The 20,868-nt window shown below is 49.8% G+C and overlaps 1 protein-coding gene across 1 annotated transcript; it reads right to left on the bottom strand.

Annotated features, from left to right (window-relative positions):
* Positions 1–886: 886 nt before the first annotated feature.
* On the bottom strand, positions 887–14,975 carry LOC146174969 (uncharacterized). The gene is made up of 2 exons (XM_084585493.1): positions 14,166–14,975; positions 887–1,116 (listed from the first exon to the last, which is right to left on the bottom strand). Exons 1-2 carry the CDS (start codon positions 14,437–14,439, stop codon positions 887–889), a joined length of 504 nt encoding a protein of 167 aa, XP_084441619.1. The 5' UTR covers positions 14,440–14,975.
* Between the last annotated feature and the right edge of the window lie 5,893 nt (positions 14,976–20,868).

The raw sequence follows: 20,868 nt of genomic DNA, 5'->3' as shown, positions 1-20,868 counted from the left end.
CTTATAAACAAATCAATTGTGGTTTCTGAGGAGAGTGTCACTCGGGTCGATGACTCAGTGCAGACATTTCAGGAAAGAAGGTTTTCAAAATCAAATTTTGCTACGTTGTTACTACTGAAGTCAATGTCAGTGGCCACGAATCATAAATAAATTGATTTTCATTTAAAAAAGATAAAAAATGTTCCATGAAGCTCTTACACTCCAATAATCTTGCATAGAGATTTTGCTAGCAACTTATCACGAACTGCCTTTGTCTCCTTTTGTCAAAAACTAGCCAAGCAACACGTTTTATTGTGTTAGGCATATGTTTGAATATTTTAGCAACGGTGCAAGTTTTGTGACGGTTTCAATTAGGGGACGTTCGAGCTTTGTCTTAAAAGTAGGCAGGTTTGCCCCTCTGACATCGTGTATTTATTCCGCTGTCGTATTCATATTTTTCTCCAAGTCTCAGTAATGAAGGCTCATTATCAGCCTCATTTTGGGTTAACACCTGCGCTTCATAAGGTCAAACTCACACCATCTTTTAATTCCGCAACATTTAGAGTTGTCCAAATATTAAACGGGGCGCAACGTGTACATTATAGTCAGGTTTGAACTGGGGCCTTCGATTCACAGCCAAATGACTAGTTACTTGAATTAGAGCCAAATCTAAATTTTCCGCTATCTCCAAGTGAAGATTCCATTACTTTCGTAGCTGTGGGCGCTGCGCCGCCTCTTGGCCAGAATGTAACACAAGAAGAACAAAATCGATTGCCCCCTATCGTTCAATATGATTTAATGACATTTAGATTATAATTAATAATCAAAATCGAAAAAGCCAAAACCCTATCACTCCTTCGTAAGCCGCAAGTACTGTGAGGTATTTTCTTTGTTTGGCACATTCTGATCAGGCTAATGAGGAGCCCGTGTCGTTGCCTGACCTCGGCGCCACTATTTTCTTCTCTTGTGCTGGGCTGTGGTTCAGCCGCAGAAGGTAGACAGCATAGGCGAAGACGAGGACAAAGAAAATCACGAGAGCCACAACGGAGGCCAATAAAAGCTTGGATGGAATGGTTAGAGAGGGCCGCTCCAATCGTGGTGTGTCTTCAGAGCAGGCCTCAGTCGAAGTGCGGTCCCCTGCGTGAGCGGGAAGCAGCATGTTGTACATTATTAGCAAACAATTGTGTTCCTACGTGCATGGTGTTCTTGTAACACCATAAGCGTTACACATATTATTCAGTTGCAATACACATTTATCCGGCGCTGTTGTCTTTTTTATTCAAAGATGAGAAAGATGCCCTCTCCATGAAGATTTTAAGAGCAGACTTCAACAATTTATGCCTTTTGCCACCCGACCAATAAAAGTTTACAAGCTGGCAAAATAAGCATGCAATAATGGGTGTTGCCTAGATTTAGTGTCATAATTTTATGTCAGGACGATACATACTCTATGTATGTAACTGTAATGCCACAGTATTACGAGCATAAGAATTCTGGAATAATTTATCACTACACTGTGTGCTAAGTAGAAAGAAGGTATCCAGATGAACCTTCTGTGACATATAGCATCGAATCCAGCAACAGCTAAAACGAAAGAAAATCATAACCAATCTTTTTTTTTTGTGGCGTTTAACATCCCGCAATATTAATATTGTGAGAGGTTCTGAGTAAAAGGAAGAATTTTAAAATAGAAGTAGAACTGCATATTGGTACCCTGTGGGACTGAAATTAAAGCACTGGCAGCATAGCAGGAGTGCGAATGCGGCGGCCACCAAAATACAATCAAATAAAATGAAAGTTTAGTTCCAATCTAACCCTCCTCTTTTGGGGTACTTTGGCCTGTTTACCCCAATATGCATCACACTCACCGTTAAAAGCTCGTAGAGTGCAGTGGACCTACTGTGCCAAGCTTTTGAACATTGTCACAAGGCACATTATTCACTGATAAGGACATGGTCATATTAGGCTATGTGTACCAGCAAGTGGCTCACGTAATATTCTGTCTCTGCAGACATTACTTCCACCACACGCCCTGGCTACCACCTCGCAGAGTAATTCCCTTGACAGCCATTAAGAAAAACATGTTTACCACTGGGTCCATGTAATGCAATGTCTAAGCCAACTTTAGCCAGAGATTTCAAAACTAAAACATTTCAGGTAAACCAGAAACCAACTTGGACACAGCTTCTATCCATCTTACGTACCACTGGCATATTTTTATATTTAAATAAAAAATCATTTATTTACTCTTTTTAACCACTAAATCTTGAACTGGGAAAATGTGCATTGCAAGTAGGAGAGAATCTTAAGAAATCACCATTCGAATAGTTTGAGATAAAGAAGGCATCATCATCATCATCATCAGCAGCAGCAGCAGCAGCAGCCTGACTATACCCACTGCAGGGCGAAGGCCTCTCCTGTATTCCTGCAATTAACCCGGTCCTGTTCTAGCCGGATCCACTTAACCCCTGCGAACGTTTCAACCTTATCCGCCAACCTAACTTTCAGCCACCCCTAATACGCTTTCCTTCCCTTGGAATCCAGTTTGTTGCCCTAAGCGACCATCAGTTATCCTTTCTTCGCGCTACATGCCCATTTCTTCTTGATTTCCACTAAAATGTCAGTGACTTGAGTTATTTCTCTGACCCACTGTGCACGTTTTCTATCTCTTAACGTTATTCTAACCATTTTTCTCTCCATAGCCGTCTGCGTTGTCCTCAACTTAAGTAGATCCCTCTTTGTTAGCCTCCACGTTTCAGCGCCACAGGTGAGTACAGGTAAGATGCAACTGTTATATACTTTCCTCTTTAGCGATACCGGTAAGCTGCTAGTCATAATCTGAGAGTGCTTGACAAATGTGCTCCATCCAAATGTTATTCATCTTGTTATTTTCTTTTCATGGTCCGGATCTGTGGTTACTCCCTATCCTAAGTAGACATATTCGCCTACTACTTCCAGTACTTCGCTACCTAACGTAAACTGCTGTTACTTCCCGAGGCTGTTGAACATTACCTTAGTCTTCTTCATATTGATTTCAAGCCTACATTTCTACATTTCCTGTCTAGGTCATCAATCATTCTTTGCAATTCATCTCCTGAGTTGCTTAGCAAGGCAATGTTATCAGCAAATCGCTGACCACAGAGGTATTTGAGATGTGGATTTAATATTTGGTTTGAACGTCTAGCGCTGCCAGTAATTCGGGCAAAGCAGGGTCGAATTGCCAGCCGCAGGGCACAGCCTCAGCACGAGAGATGGGCGCCGGAGCCAAGCGATGGTGATGGCGATGCCGCAGCGTTTTCCGTTCTTCATCTTCTTTACATTTCCCCCACGTGAAGAAGTCGCCATCCTGGCGACTCGGGGCGAAGAGACGACCAGAGGGTTGTAATATGGCTTGAGGCGGCTAACGTGGACAATCTCGCGGCCGCGACGGCGGTGGTCGGAAGAAGGGGTGACTGGCTCGATGACGTAGTTCACAGGGGATGTGCGTTCCAAGACGCGATAAGGTCCGTGGTATTTGGTGTCTAGTTTGTTGGTGGCAGGAACGCATAGCCAGACGAAGCTTTCGGCCTGGAACGTGGGAGCAGGAGTATCGGTATCATGCTGATCTTTGCGATAGCCTTGAGTGTTGGAGGTAAACGTGCGAGCTAGCTGACGGCATTCCTCGGCCTTCTGTACAATGTCTGACAAAGCACTGTACTCAGAGGCATCTGGATAGTATGGCAAAATTGTGTCCAGAGTACAAGATGGTTCACGGCCGTATAAGAGAAAGAAGGGCGAAAAACCAGTTGTTGCTTGGGTGGCAGTGTTGTACGCGAGCGTTACGAATGGCAGTACTTGGACCCAGTTAGAGCTTCCAGATTCAGATGTAACATACATTGCGAGCATGTCCCCAAGCATACGGTTGAAGCGCTCCGTGAGGCCATTTGTTTGCGGGTGGTACGCAGTTGTAGCTAGATGTATCGATTTACAAGACGACAGGAGCTCTTGGACTGCTTCGGAAAGAAAGACACGACCTGTATCACTCAGTAGCTCGCGGGGGGGCGGCGTGTCGAAGTATGAAGTGGTGCAGAAGAAAATGGGCTACCTCTCGGGCTGTCGCCGCGGGAAGTGCAGCAGTCTCGGTGTAACGGGTCAGGTGGTCGACGGCGACGATGACCCATCGATTACCGGCCGCACTGCATGGTAGCGGACCGTAAAGGTCGATTCCCACGCGATCAAACGGGCGAGCTGGACACGTAAAGGCTGAAGAGCGCCAGCAGGGTGGCGAGAAATCTTGCGTTGTTGACAGGCGGTACAAGAGCGAATGTAGCGACGTACGAAATTGTACATTCCCCGCCAGTAGTACCTTTGACGAATTCGATCATAGGTTTTGAGGACGCCGGCATGAGCGCTTTGCGGATCACTATGATGGTGGGCACAAACCTCGGAGCGGAGGTGGCGCGGAATGACAAGAAGCCACGTTCTGCCGTCTGAGTTGTAGTTCCTTCGGTAGAGAAGGCCGTCCCGAATGGCGAAATGGAAGGCCTGTCGGCGGAGTGCCCGAGGATGCGTAGCCGCGGAAGTAGTGCCAAGGATATCTAGCAGGTTAGAAACCCAAGGATCTTGTCGTTGCTCGAAAGGCATATCCTCAATGGTGAGTGCTGACAAGAGTGTTTGAGGAGGGGACGATGACTTAGGCGAGCACACCGGTGACCGAGGAAGAGCGTCGGCGTCAGCGTGCTTGCGGCCAGAGCGGTACACTACACGGATGTCATATTCCTGAAGCCTGAGAGCCCAGCGCCCGAGACGGCCAGACGGATCCTTGAGAGACGCGAGCCAGCAGAGAGCGTGATGATCTGCAACTACCTCGAAGGATTGGCCGTATAAGTAAGGGCTGAACTTCGTTAGAGCCCACACGATTGCTAAGCACTCCTTTTCGGTAACAGAGTAGTTGGACTCTGTTTTGGTGAGAGCACGGCTGGCGTAGGCGACAACATATTCGGAGAAGCCAGGCTTGCGCTGGGCGAGGGCGGCGCCGAGGCCGACACCACTGGCATCGGTGTGAAGTTCTGTAGGTGCAGTAGGGTCGCAATGGCGAAGGATTGGCGGCGACGTTAGAACATTGCGCAGTGTCGCGAATGCATCATCGCAGGCTGGCGACCAACAGGAGAGGTTAGGGGTGCCTTTCAAGAGCTGTGTAAGGGGGGCTAAGATGGTTGCGAAATTCCGAACAAAACGACGAAAGTACGAGCAGAGGCCCACGAAGCTTCGCAGTTGTTTCAAAGTGGTCGGTTTTGGAAAGTCAGCGACGGCGCGCAGCTTCTCATGATCAGGCAGAACTCCATCTTTACACACAACATGTCCGAGTATTGTGAGCTGGCGGGCACCAGAGCGGCACTTTTTGAGGTTCAGTTGAAGACCGGCGCGGGTTAGGCAGGTGAAGACCTGGCGAAGTCGAATCAGGTGGGTCGGGAAGTCGGTTGAAAAGACGACGATATCATCAAGGTAGCATAAACAGATGTTCCATTTCAGGCCGCGCAGTACAGTGTCCATCATTCTTTCAAATGTGGCTGGGGCGTTACAGAGTCCGAATGGCATAACATTAAATTCGTATAATCCGTCTGGAGTAATAAAGGCGGTCTTAGGACGATCCGCCTCTGCCATGGGCACCTGCCAATACCCGGAGCGTAAATCGAGTGAGGAAAAGAATTCTGCGCCTTGCAAGCAGTCTAGGGCATCGTCGATTCGTGGGAGGGGGTACACATCACGACGAGTGATTTTGTTGAGACGGCGATAATCAACACAAAATCGTATGGAGCCATCCTTCTTTTTAACTAGGACCACAGGAGACGACCATGGGCTACAGGATTCTCTAATTACTCCGCGTTGGAGCATGTCATCGACTTGTTGGGCAATAACACGGCGCTCAGTCGGGGACACACGATACGGCCGCTGATGGAGAGGTGGATTAGCGCCAGTGTCGATGAGGTAGGAAATGGTCGTCGTGCGGCCCAAGGAAGATTGCGGGATGTCGAAGGAGGAGCGGAATTGGTGTAGAAGGTCAAGAAATTGCTCGCGGTGGCGCGGCTCTAGAGCGCTGTCCACAGAATGGTCAAAAAGGTCCCGCTGTAGCGGATCGGAAGCCACACGAGTTGGGGTCAAGGCGTCAACTTGGCAAACAGAAAATGACTCATCATCAAAGGCGAACAGAAGGTCCACGGGCTCTATGCGGCCAAGGCACTCCCCTTCGATCAACAAAGCGGGAGACGCAAGAGGATTGGCTACCAGAAGTGTGCTAGCGCCGTTGTTCATGTCAAGGACGGCAAACGGCAGCGGTAAGTGGCGGCGGCGGCAGACAACGTTAGAGGGCACGAAGAGGACTGTCGCGGCGGTGGTAAAAGAGGCAGTGAGGGGAACCAGAACAGCGCTAACGGGTGGGATGGTTGTGTCAGGAGCTACGAGGAGTTTGGTCGCAAAACGAGGACACGGCTCGTGTAGCAGGGCATCAGACGGTGCATCACTCGATTCAATGAGCTCTACTTGAGGACTGGCGCAGTCAATGATAGCATGATGCTGGGACAGGAAATCCCAGCTGAGAATGACGTCATGAGAACATGTGGGGAGAACGACGAATTCGATGATGTACAAGGCTGCAGCAATGACGACGCGAGCAGTGCAGATAGCTGTCGGCTGTATACTGTGAGCGGATGCGGTACGAAGCAATAGTCCCTCGATAGGAGTAGTCACTTTTCGGAGGGAGCGGCAGAGTTTCTGGCTGATAACTGATACAGCGGCACCGGTGTCGACGAGCGCAAGAGTATGAACACCTTCAACGATGACAGCAGTAATATTCGCGGGATTAAGACGAGGACTTTGAAATTCTGTCGAATACGCAGTTCGTGCCTCGCGAACTGCGGCGGTTAGTTTTCCGGCTGAGTAGCGGGTCGTCGGCGCATTGGCGAAATGGAGCGGCGACGTGGTGATGGCGAACGGCGAGGCAGGAAGTCCGGAGGGTCAGGGGATGCTGTTGGAGGACCCGATGGGACGGGGAATTGGGGGGCCAAATAAGGTGGCGCAGGCCGCGCAGCAAAGGCCATATTTATTCGGCGCCGGCAGTAGCGTGTAGTGTGCCCAGGGATGCCGCAGTGGTAACAAATAGGCCTGTTGTCTGCAGTGCGCCATCGAGATGGTGTCTGACGCAAGGGGGGAGCAAACGCTGTTGGTGCCGAACGCATAGGGGGCGAAGCATAGGCATATGCTGGCTCAGGAGGTGGACTTGAAGTAACTTCGGCATATGAGCGACGTAATACCTGGGGAGGAGCCGGCGCGAATGCTGGAGCATAGCTCAGTGGCGCAACACCGGACGATGAAATTGTGGGCGTGCGGAACGGCATTGAGGGTGCGACCGGAGGTGATTGTGGAACAGAATTAGGGAGGACTTCAGATACATGCTGTTGGATTGCATGGCGAAGCTCCGGAACAAGGCCAGTTGGTGACGACTCCTTAACATATGGCTGCAGGGACAGTTGTCGCGCGACCTCCTGACGTACAAAAGCCTTGATGTTTTCAGAGAGGCTAGATGACTCCCTCTCCGCGGCTAGTCCAGCAAGTGATGCTTGAGGCTGGCGAATCAAAACACGCTCCTTGCGGAGTTCGTCGTAGCTTTGACATAGGTCGTAGATTTCCTTGACCGTCGTGGGGCCTTTGGCGACGAGCATGTTGAAAGCGCCGTCATCAATTCCTGTGAGGACATGACGTATCTTAACGGCCTCGGTCATGGTCGGGTCAACGCGACGACACATATCAACAATGTCCTCAATGTAACTGGTGAACGTTTCACCGGGCAGCTGCAGTCGCGACCGAAGACGCTGTTCCGCGCGGAGTTTTCGGACGGCGGGGCGGCCAAAGACATCAGAAAATTTTGTCTTGAAACTCGCCCAGGTAGTCAAGTCCGACTCGTGGTTTCTAAACCACAGATTAGCGACGTCGCTCAAGTAAAAGATGACATTGGTGAGCTTACGGTTGTCATCCCAGTTATTGTGACGGCTGACCCGTTCGTAAGTGGTCAGCCAATCGTCGACGTCGTCATCGCTGCTTCCACTGAAGGTAGCGGGGTCCCGTTGACGAATCGCACCTGTGCAGGTGACGGGCGGAGGAGGTGCAATGAAGTCGGCTCCGTCATTGGTGTAGTCAACGTTCTGCTGCGAAGTTCCAGGGCGAGATGGGTACAGGGAACCTCAGATTGACCTCCACCAAGTGAGATGTGGATTTAATATTTGGTTTGAACGTCTAGCGTAGCCAGTAATTCGGGCAAAGCAGGGTCGAATTGCCAGCCGCAGGGCACAGCCTCAGCACGAGAGATGGGCGCCGGAGCCAAGCGATGGTGATGGCGATGCCGCAGCGTTTTCCGTTCTTCATCTTCTTTACATATTCTCCATCTACTCTTATCCCTAAATGCTCCCATTCCAAGTCTGAATACTTATAATCAAGCTGTGAAAAGTACTGGGGAGATTGTGTCTCTTTGCCTAACACCTTTCTTTATAGGAATTTTCTTACTTTCTTTATGCAGAACTATGGTTGATGTGCACCCTCTAGATATATCTTCTAGCACTTTCATATACGGCTCGTCTACACCCTTATTTTGCAATGCCTTCATGGCCGCCGAGGTTTCTACTGAGTCAAATGCTTTTTCGTAATCAATCAATGCTGGGTATAAGGGCTGGCTATATTCCGAGCATTTTTATATCACCTGGTTGATGGTGTGAATATGATCGATAGTAGAGTATCCTTTCCGAGAACTTGACTGATCTTTTGCTTGGTTACAGTCTAAAGTTGTCCTGATTCTATTAGCGATTACTTTCGTAAATACTTTATACGTAACAGACAGTAAGTTGAATGGTCTGTAATTTTTCAAGTCCTTAGTGTCCCCTTTCTTAAGAATTAGGATAATGTTTGCGTTCTTACATGGTTCCGGTACCGTCGATGACACCAGGCACTGCGTATACAGGGTGGCCATTTATTCTAGCACGATATCCCCCCCCCCCCCACTTCATTCAACAAATTTATAATTACCTGCTCCTCTCCAGCTGCTTTTCCCCTTTCATAGTTTCTAATGCTTTCTTAACTTAGTCCCTCAGTCGCTGACAGAACGTCTGACTGCATTTCCCTACCGCCAATCTCAATATTTTCGTGAATTTTTTGGCTGCTGTAGAGATCAGTATAGAACTCCCTGGCAACTTTGATTATCTTGTTCATATTCGTGATGACAATTCCCGCCTTGTCTTACCGCATACATCTGACTTTTGCCTATGTCCAATTTCTTCTTTATCGCTTTAAGGCTTCTTCCTTTCTTTACAGCATGCTAAATTTTCTCCATGTTATACTTCCTTATATCGGCCACTTTGCGCTCGTCTCCTTCGACAGCTTACCGGTATCCTCTCTAACTATTCTAGCACCAACTTGTACAGCGCACTCACTAAATTCCAAACTCGAAAGAAAGATCACAAAATACAAATCAAATCCCGTGAGCAGAGCGTTCTCACATCATCATTGTAATGTTTCCAATCATAGTTTCGCTGAAAGAGATTAGATGTAGAATTAATATGACGGCTTAGGTCAAGCGGTTGGCTGGCATGTTGGCGATGGTTGCGGCGAGCTCGGCGCGCTCGCAGCTAGGTTGATGATGGCGAAGAAACCGTCGCATTCATATCAGCATGCCGCTACAACGCGGCTGTGTCGGAATGGCCACATGTGAGTTCGGTCAAGCAAAACATGATTGACAGCACCAAAATAGTGGCGGGCTAAAGGTCTGGTGACGTGATTTTTCCTCTTACGCGCGGTTTATCAGGAGATCGGAAAAAGAGATGCGTTCGATCGAGAGTACGGGAGGCGTTCGTTATCATAAATAATTTGAAGGGGGGTTTCTGAATGTGCTCTTTAAATTTATGAATCAAATTGCTCGTCTAAAATCAGTATTCAGTAATTCAAAAATATATTAGTATTTCATTATTCGCAAAACAAAGACCGTCTGTGTTGCAGGATACGCCTGACAGTTTTATTCAGCCAGTTTCCCGGGCCTATCTCATTTTTTAAACCTTAGATATTGTTACGGACGACAAGGAAGAACGAAGCAGGCAGCGGCGCGGGCAGGAGCGCTCGCGCTAGGCCCGCGAACATTCATTAAACGTCATCTACCATCGTCATCGGTCATGTTCTGTCTCCTATCTTCATCGGCTTGCCGCTTCGTAACATTTGGTTGGAGGTGCGGCGTACGACATCCCCATCCTCGCCTTGGAGCATCGAGACCATCTTCAAGCCGGAACCATCACCGAGGGCTCAGGAACATCGCCGAGCAGCTTCGCCCCAGCCCTTCCAGCCCAGACCTGAACAACTACCACCGCCCAGCCCCCAGCCCGGGCCTGAAGACAAGGAGAACAGACATACGGATCAGAACCGAGACGAAGGACCCGAAAGACCCGAATGACCCGAAGGAACCGATGGACACGAACACGCAGCCCCCGCCCAAGCTGCCCGACGTGACCTCGAGCCTTCGGTCCCATGGACTCTGGTGACGGATGGTTGACAGCTCCAAGGGAGGCGGATCACCCACGCATCAGGCACCGTACCGGCAAGCCGTTCTATTCTTCCTTCTTCCTCTTCTTCAAGCATCCAGACACGCCCATCATCATGCCATCAAATCATTAACATCGCTAAACTTCCTCGTCCACGATCGGGACGATCGCTCGGTGGCCCCGGGTTATGTTACGGACGACAAGGAAGAAGAAGCAGGCAGTGGCGCGGGCAGGAGCGCTAGGCCCACGAACATTCATTAAACGTCATCTACTATTGTCATCGGTCATGTTCTGTCTCCTGTCTTCATCGGCTTGCCGCTTCGTAACAATATAGTTAGCTGTAACACAATATACACTTTCCTCGCTCCGACCCCTGCTCTGCAAACTGTCCGAGCTCATCCTTCAACGCGGAGCATCTCCTTTTCTCCCGACCCACAACCATTTCTTCCCTCACATTACTCCAGGCGACCTCCTTCGCGGTAGCTAGCGTGGCTGGTATCGACGGCTCACATTGACGAGTTGACTTTAGTCTGTTCCTCCATGAAAGACTTTTCTGTACTATTTTTAAACCATAATCCTGGCTATGTAGACAAAAAAGGGGCATCTAGGAAGCCCTTTGAGGAAAGCCGTGAGCCTACGAAATAAAAAATGGATAGTAGGGGGAAGTGTTTAGTGCACGTTAATAAGCTCTAGGCGCTCGAAATTCCTGAGTCCTCCACGACAGCGTCTTTAATAGCCTGAGTTGTTTCTTGATGTTAACCGTATAAACCAAAAGCTTTATGTTCTTGTACTAATGCGTATGAAATTATTATGCAATCATTAAACGCTGTAAATATAACTTGTTAAAAACTAGAAGCAAAAAGAATCATTTGCCGCAGCGCAACTAGCCTAACAAGACTCTATAAAATATACATTTTTTACGTCTCTTTACAGCGTGGCGTATGTCGCTGTTCTGACACCCCGCCCTGCAAGAGGTTTCCCTTCTTCTGCAACTTGCTTTGAACATGTTCGCCAGCTTCTTCATTTTTTCATATGCATATCATAAAGAGCCATTTGTTTTCTTCTACTTTGCGGAGTACCTTAAAGGGTTCGTAGGGATAATGTCATAAATTTCATGAGGAAGTTGTGAGGCTGCTTCCGCCCTCATCAATTCATCAAATCCTTTGCTGAATTTCTTGCTGCATCTTCTATGTCGGACTCTGAATAGCGCTAAAGCTAGTGAAGACATAAAAGCTCAGTTTACCGAAGCGCAAATGTCCCCTGTACTGTCACACCGGATAATAGCAGTCATTGCAAAGCCAGTAAAGTATCGTATGCGCCAGAGGATGGTCTTCAGTTAGGATCCGACTGACCAAATCGCTCGTGCTGTTCTTTTTATCATCATCATATTATTTCTCCAATTAGCCCGGTTCTGTGCCAGCTGCATCAAGTTGACCCCTGCGAACGTCTTAACCTCATCCGCCCACCTAACTTTCTGCCGCCTCCTGCTACGCTTTCCTTCCCTTGGAATCCAGTTTGCTACTCTAAGCGACCACCGGTTATCCTCTCTTCGCACTACGTGTCCCGCCCATGCCCATTTCTTCTTCTTGATTTCCACTAGAATGTCAGCAAATTTATTAATTTATCTGAGCCAATCTGCACGCTTCCTATCTCTTAATGTTACCTCTACCATTTTTCGTTCCAAAGCCCTCTGCGTTGTCCTCAACATAAGTAGAACCCTCCGGGTTATGCTCCACGTTTCAGCCCCATAGGTGAGTACAGGTAAGATGCAACTGTTGTATACTTTCCTCTTGTGCGATACCGGTAAGCTGCTGTTCTTTTATTTAGGTGAAATATTTTCTAGGCTCATGGAACGAAACCCCATCCGCGAGATGTGCGCGGGGATTTGTATACTGGATCTGTCGTCTGATGTCACACTTCTTGATCATCCAAAAGATGTTACCAGAAAAAGAAACGCTGCCTAATCTGAAAATCGAACCTTCATCTCTCGGATCCTCAGCTGAGTTCTTTAACCAACTGCGCCCCATCCAGGATGGTAAAACGCAGAACATAATTCTCCTTGTCTACTGTGACGATGATAGTAGCGATAACAATAACGCTGCAACTATTGGTAATGAGATTGATTGCAGTAGCAATGATAATGACGGTGCATGTATTCGATAATATAATGCGAGCAAGCATAATTACCCCTGTGTAACAACAACGCTCCGAATTTCGCATTTTCGCAGTGTAGAGTCCATAGTTTTCTCGAAATGTATTTTGTAGATGGTTAAATTTTATGCATTAAAAAATTTCAGGTGAATATGCTCCATAACACGATAAAGGTAATGGCTGCCTTCTAAGGATCCTCTTGCCTATCATCGTTGGGCAAATGCATATTGCTAGTCGCTTGATTACTGCCCCGTTGATTTTGTATCCATTATCTCTCACGAACTGAATAGCATCCGAGAGTAAAGTACCATATGACGAAAGCGCTTTAAACAAACCATTGAAACAGACCTTCGTGGTCAAGGCATAGCGTATCTCACGGCTTACTCAAGAGTCTCGAAAGGTTCCTCGACATAGATGCAATACCCCGCTTTAAGCAACACCTACACACGGTGCCTGTGCGGTCCGGGGGCAACGTGTCTTACTGCTCCTTTAAAAGCATCGGAATGTTCCGTCTTAGTGTCAACATTCCTTGTCAAATCTGAAACCACAGTTGGCAGCCCCTATCATTCCTAATGATCTTGCGACGTTACTAATCCTGCTGATCAATGCGCAACCCGCCATATGACCTGCAACTATCAAGATCCAAAGAAATACCGGTGATTGTTGTACTCAGATCCAGCAAACATCGAGAACGCCGGAGTTGTAAAAATTTGGCTTTAGCGTCATCGCCGAGCACAAGGAAAGCATAAGGAAATTAATTTTAATGAATTCGTGACAAAGGTGTTAGTAGTAATGTATATCTAATGTCATGGCGTTAAATATACATCTCCACTACCATCTTTTTCAAGAATTCGATAAAGTTAATTCCCTCACGCTTTCCTTCTCTTCGGCGGTTGTTGCTTTCATTGATTTTATTTCTCTACCATTGAAAGCAAGTAGAAAGAAAGCATCGACAGATAAATTTACATGCAATGCTTAAAAATTTGTGCCACATGTCTACTGTGGCTGATTGTGGGACGAAAGCATGTAATGCGGCATTAAATATTCTAGATACACAGTGAAAAGCCTGCAGTTATCATGAATTAAGCATTCAAGGTTGCAAGCAGCAGAGTTTTTATGCGAATACCTGGCTAGTCTATTGATAAATTCTTTGATATACAACAGCCAGTATTCCTGCGAAATGCACAGTACAGGGTCGAGCGAAGCACACTGTATACTCAGGCAAGCAAATAGATTCTTTATCTTAAAGTGATTTGTTATTAATAAATTTTAATACAAAAATCAACTGAACTGACAAATACCAAGAAATAATGACCGATGGAAACATTGAAGAAATATTTCTTGTCCATTAGCCAATGTTATAGTATCGTCGTTTAGTAAACTAACACGGACATTTGAACACTTGCTCTTAAAAAAATTCAAGCCTCGAAGAAAAGCTCGATATTGTACCTTTGCTTAGTATTCCACGCCAAATTCGCTCGCTACTTTCAGAGTTGCCGAGACTTGATCGTCGGACAGAGGAAGACACCGCTGACTGTTGAGCATCAGTGTTCCTCGACCCAATGCTTTCGATGCTGTTGACGGGTGCCCGCGTACCCTCCTCGCTCATGGCCGAGAGCTGCTCTAGCTCGGTGTAGCTGAGACCCATCGCCTCCAGAAGGTCCCGATCGATGCCGAATTTCCCATGACGGGAACGGCTGGTCCATGACGTTGTCGTGGCCTCGCTCGTATCGTCCCTGGATGCGCTTCGGACGGACATATTCACCGTCGAGCTATTCTTCGTGTTCTTCTTCCTCAAAAGAGGCGCGTCGTCAGAATGTGGTTTCAAGTATGCCCGTTAGAAGCCTCATTTTGCTGAATCTTCATCGTCGGCTTTGTACACTGGTAGCGCGCGTTAGTTGCATGGTGGCGTTCTGATTTTTCGAGTAGCTGTGCCACGTGCCAATGATTCATGATATTTTAATTTTCCAATGGTAAATTCTGACAGGCGTACGAAACCTATGCAAATAATGATAATTAAAACCCGTGTTATCGGCGGACAAAAAGATAAAGATAATAAAAAGCTAATATTTTATCACCAGTTGAGATTGAGTGACTGATAAACGTTTTTAAACTAATACACTGGGTTTAGGGTATTAGGTTAGGAGAGAATTTATTAGCCAGCAATGGTTGGTGTAAGTTCGCATGTTTGTTCGTGTATTTATTTGTTCCTATGCGGTTTCGAAGGGTCGTCCCGCAAGGCGCGTGGACGCAGCGCCATCCGTACCAATGCGGGATCGTTTCCTTGTTTTAAGGCAGAAGCCTTTCTGGCTCAAAGAACGAGGTTCTATGCGCAAGACCTCTCATTTTCTGCGAGATGTGCTCTTTTGTAGTGTTCATGCCATCTGCGATCCCGCAATTGAACGCGCGCCAAGGAACGCCACGCTACTAGGAGCGATGGTGTACAGGTCCCAACTCACACTTTCCGGAGAAAGTGTGACAGATATATATATATTTATATATATATATATATATATATATATATATATATATGTATATATATATATATAGTGCTCCTTTTCTTTCTGCACACCAATGCTGGTGGTAAAAAACGTTATGGATGCAGTCGCGAAATATTACAAGGGCTGGCCCGGCTTCTGATCACGGGTGGTAGCTGGAAGACCGTGCCTGATGGCTGCCGCTTCAGGCAGCCATCATCGGCGTTGCTACAACGCTCTGGATTGCCGTTCCCATCCGAATCACAGTCACTGTTTTCATCTTTCAGACTTTCTGCTTCACTGCTTGAAGTGCAGCAGAACGTTGGCAGCAGCGGCGGCTACTGGGACGTCCGCTGAAAAGTATTGCTGTTTTACGCAGGACCACGCTGCTATCTGCTGACAGGCTAACCGCATATCAGTAACGACAATCACCGCTTCGTGCCGCACGGAACCATGGCTTCGATACCTGACGGCCAGCCTGCCCTACATAAGCCCTGGCAAAGAGCAACCCTCCCTTCATTGGCAGCAGCGGCGGCTACTGGGACGTCCGCTGAAAAGTATTGCTGTTTTACGCAGGACCACGCTGCTATCTGCTGACAGGCGAACCGCATATCAGTAACGACAATCACCGCTTCGTGCCGCACGGAACCATGGCTTCGACACCTGACGGCCAGCCTGTCCTACATAAGCTCTGGCAAAGAGCAACCCTCCCTTCATTGGCAGCAGCGGCGGCTACTGGGACGTCCGCTGAAAAGTATTGCTGTTTTACGCAGGACCACGCTGCTATCTGCTGACAGGCGAACCGCATATCAGTAACGACAATCACCGCTTCGTGCCGCACGGAACCATGGCTTCGACACCTGACGGCCAGCCTGTCCTACATAAGCTCTGGCAAAGAGCAACCCTCCCTTCATTGGCAGCAGCGGCGGCTACTGGGACGTCCGCTGAAAAGTATTGCTGTTTTACGCAGGACCGCGCTGCTATCTGCTGACAGGCGAACCGCATATCAGTAACGACAATCACCGCTTCATGCCGCACGGAACCATATCTTCGACACCTGACGGCCAGTCTGTCCTACATAAGCTCTGGCAAAGAGCAACCCTCCCTTCAATGGCAGCAGCGGCGGCTACTGGGACGTCCGCTGAAAAGTATTGCTGTTTTACGCAGGACCACGCTGCTATCTGCTGACAGGCGAACCGCATATCAGTAACGACAATCACCGCTTCGTGCCGCACGGAACCATGGCTGCGACACCTGACGGCCAGCCTGCCCTACATAAGCCCTGGCAAAGAGCAACCCTCCCTTCATTGGACGCAGCGGCGGCTACTGGGACGTCCGCTGAAAAGTATTGCTGTTTTACGCAGGACCACGCTGCTATCTGCTGACAGGCGAACCGCATATCAGCAACGACAATCACCGCTTCGTGCCGCACGGAACCACGGCTGCGACACCTGACGGCCAGCCTGCCCTACACAAGCCCTGGCAAAGAGCAACCCTCCCTTCATTGGCAGCAGCGGCGGCTACTGGGACGTCTGCTGAAAAGCATTGCTGTTTTACGCAGGACCACGCTGCTATCTGCTGACAGGCGAACCGCATATCAGTAACGACAATCACCGCTTCGTGCCGCACGGAACCATGGCTTCGACACCTGACGGCCAGCCTGTCCTACATAAGCTCTGGCAAAGAGCAACCCTCCCTTCATTGGCAGCAGCGGCGGCTACTGGGACGTCCGCTGAAAAGTATTGCTGTTTACGCAGGACCACGCTGCTATCTGCTGACAGGCGAACCGCATATCAGTAACGACAATCACCGCTTCGTGCCGCACGGAACCACGGCTTCGACACCTGACGGCCAGCCTGTCCTACATAAGCTCTGGCAAAGAGCAACCCTCCCTTCATTGGCAGCAGCGGCGGCTACTGGGACGTCCGCTGAAAAGTATTGCTGTTTTACGGAGGACCACGCTGCTATCTGCTGACAGGCGAACCGCATATCAGTAACGACAATCACCGCTTCATGCCGCACAGAACCATGGCTTCGACACCTGACGGCCAGCCTGTCCTACATAAGCTCTGGCAAAGAGCAACCCTCCCTTCATTGGCAGCAGCGGCGGCTACTGGGACGTCCGCCGAAAAGTATTGCTGTTTTACGGAGGACCACGCTGCTATCTGCTGACAGGCGAACCGCATATCAGTAACGACAATCACCGCTTCATGCCGCACAGAACCATGGCTTCGACACCTGACGGCCAGCCTGTCCTACATAAGCTCTGGCAAAGAGCAACCCTCCCTTCATTGGCAGCAGCGGCGGCTACTGGGACGTCCGCTGAAAAGTATTGCTGTTTACGCAGGACCACGCTGCTATCTGCTGACAGGCGAACCGCATATCAGTAACGACAATCACCGCTTCGTGCCGCACGGAACCACGGCTTCGACACCTGACGGCCAGCCTGTCCTACATAAGCTCTGGCAAAGAGCAACCCTCCCTTCATTGGCCGCAGCGGCGGCTACTGGGACGTCCGCTGAAAAGCATTGTTGTTTTACGCAGGACCACGCTGCTATCTGCTGACAGGCGAACCGCATATCAGTAAAGACAATCACCGCTTCGTGCCGCACGGAACCATGGCTTCGACACCTGACGGCCAGCCTGTCCTACATAAGCTCTGGCAAAGAGCAACCCTCCCTTCATTGGCAGCAGCGGTGGCTACTGGGACGTCCGCTGAAAAGTATTGCTGTTTTACGCAGGACCACGCTGCTATCTGCTGACAGGCGAACCGCATATCAGTAACGACAATCACCGCTTCATGCCGCACGGAACCATGGCTTCGACACCTGACGGCCAGCCTGTCCTACATAAGCTCTGGCAAAGAGCAACCCTCCCTTCATTGGCAGCAGCGGCGGCTACTGGGACGTCCGCTGAAAAGTATTGCTGTTTTACGCAGGACCACGCTGCTATCTGCTGACAGGCGAACCGCATATCAGTAACGACAATCACCGCTTCGTGCCGCACGGAACCACGGCTTCGACACCTGACGGCCAGCCTGTCCTACATAAGCTCTGGCAAAGAGCAACCCTCCCTTCATTGGCAGCAGCGGCGGCTACTGGGACGTCCGCTGAAAAGTATTGCTGTTTTACGCAGGACCACGCTGCTATCTGCTGGCAGGCGAACCGCATATCAGTAACGACAATCACCGCTTCGTGCCGCACGGAACCATGGCTTCGACACCTGACGGCCAGCCTGTCCTACATAAGCTCTGGCAAAGAGCAACCCTCCCTTCATTGGCAGCAGCGGCGGCTACTGGGACGTCCGCTGAAAAGTATTGCTGTTTACGCAGGACCACGCTGCTATCTTCTAACAGGCGAACCGCATATCAGTAACGACAATCACCGCTTCGTGCCGCACGGAACCACGGCTTCGACACCTGACGGCCAGCCTGTCCTACATAAGCTCTGGCAAAGAGCAACCCTCCCTTCATTGGCAGCAGCGGCGGCTACTGGGACGTCCGCTGAAAAGCATTGTTGTTTTACGCAGGACCACGCGGCTATCTGCTGACAGGCGAACCGCATATCAGTAAAGACAATCACCGCTTCGTGCCGCACGGAACCATGGCTTCGACACCTGACGGCTAGCCTGTCCTACATAAGCTCTGGCAAAGAGCAACCCTCCCTTCATTGGCAGCAGCGGTGGCTACTGGGACGTCCGCTGAAAAGTATTGCTGTTTTACGCAGGACCACGCTGCTATCTGCTGACAGGCGAACCGCATATCAGTAACGACAATCACCGCTTCATGCCGCACGGAACCATGGCTTCGACACCTGACGGCCAGCCTGTCCTACATAAGCTCTGGCAAAGAGCAACCCTCCCTTCATTGGCAGCAGCGGCGGCTACTGGGACGTCCGCTGAAAAGTATTGCTGTTTTACGCAGGACCACGCTGCTATCTGCTGACAGGCGAACCGCATATCAGTAACGACAATCACCGCTTCGTGCCGCACGGAACCACGGCTTCGACACCTGACGGCCAGCCTGTCCTACATAAGCTCTGGCAAAGAGCAACCCTCCCTTCATTGGCAGCAGCGGCGGCTACTGGGACGTCTGCTGAAAAGTATTGCTGTTTTACGCAGGACCACGCTGCTTTCTGCTGACAGGCGAACGGCATATCAGTAACGACAATCACCGCTTCGTGCCGCGCGGAACGACGGCTGCGACACCTGACGGCCAGCCTGCCCTACATAAGCCCTGGCAAAGAGCAACCCTCCCTTCATTGGCAGCAGCGGCGGCTACTGGGACGTCCGCTGAAATGTATTGCTGTTTTACGCAGGACCATGCTGCTATCTGCTGACAGGCGAACCGCATATCAGTAACGACAATCACCGCTTCGTGCCGCGCGGAACGACGGCTGCGACACCTGTCGGCTAGCCTGCCCTACATAAGCCCTGGCAAAGAGCAACCCTCCCTTCATTGGCAGCAGCGGCGGCTACTGGGACGTCCGCTGAAAAGTATTGCTGTTTTACGCAGGACCACGCTGCTCTCTGCTGACAGGCGAACCGCATATCAGTAACGACAATCACCGCTTCGTGCCGCACGGAACCATGGCTTCGACACCTGATGACCAGCCTGCCCTACATAAGCCCTGGCAAAGAGCAACCCTCCCTTCATTGGCAGCAGCGGCGGCTACTGGGACGTCCGCTGAAAAGTATTGCTGTTTTACGCAGGACCACGCTGCTATCTGCTGACAAGCGAACCGCATATCAGTAACGACAATCACCGCTTCGTGCCGCACGGAACCAAGGCTTCGACACCTGACGAGCAGCCTGCCCTACATAAGCCCTGGCAAAGAGCAACCCTCTCTTCATTGGCAGCAGCGGCGGCTACTGGGACGTCCGCTGAAAAGTATTGCGGTTTTACGCAGGACCACGCTGCTATCTGCTGACAGGCGAACCGCATATCAGTAACGACAATCACCGCTTCGTGCCGCACGGAACCATGGCTTCGACACCTGACGGCCAGCCTGTCCTACATAAGCTCTGGCAAAGAGCAACCCTCCCTTCATTGGCAGCAGCGGCGGCTACTGGGACGTCCGCTGAAAAGTATTGCTGTTTTACGTAGGACCACGCTGCTATCTGCTGACAGGCGAACCGCATATCAGTAACGACAATCACCGCTTCGTGCCGCACGGAACCATGGCTTCGACACCTGACGGCCAGCCTGTCCTACATAAGCTCTGGCAAAGAGCAACCCTCCCTTCATTGCCAGCAGCGGTGGCTACTGGGACGTCCGCTGAAAAGTATTGCTGTTTTACGCAGGACCACGCTGCTATCTGCTGACAGGCGAACCGCATATCAGTAACGACAATCACCGCTTCATGCCGCACGGAATCATGGCTTCGACACCTGACGGCCAGCCTGTCCTACATAAGCTCTGGCAAAGAGCAACCCTCCCTTCATTGGCAGCAGCGGCGGCTACTGGGACGTCCGTTGAAAAGTATTGCTGTTTTACGCAGGACCACGCTGCTATCTGCTGACAGGCGAACCGCATATCAGTAACGACAATCACCGCTTCGTGCCGCACGGAACCACGGCTTCGACACCTGACGGCCAGCCTGTCCTACATAAGCTCTGGCAAAGAGCAACCCTCCCTTCATTGGCAGCAGCGGCGGCTACTGGGACGTCTGCTGAAAAGTATTGCTGTTTTACGCAGGACCACGCTGCTTTCT

This window comes from Amblyomma maculatum, chromosome 11 (assembly GCF_055883805.1).
Source record: "Amblyomma maculatum isolate TAMU_Amacu chromosome 11, ASM5588380v1, whole genome shotgun sequence".
NCBI classification, from domain to species: domain Eukaryota; kingdom Metazoa; phylum Arthropoda; class Arachnida; order Ixodida; family Ixodidae; genus Amblyomma; species Amblyomma maculatum.
This window is presented reverse-complemented; position numbering and strand designations above follow the sequence as displayed.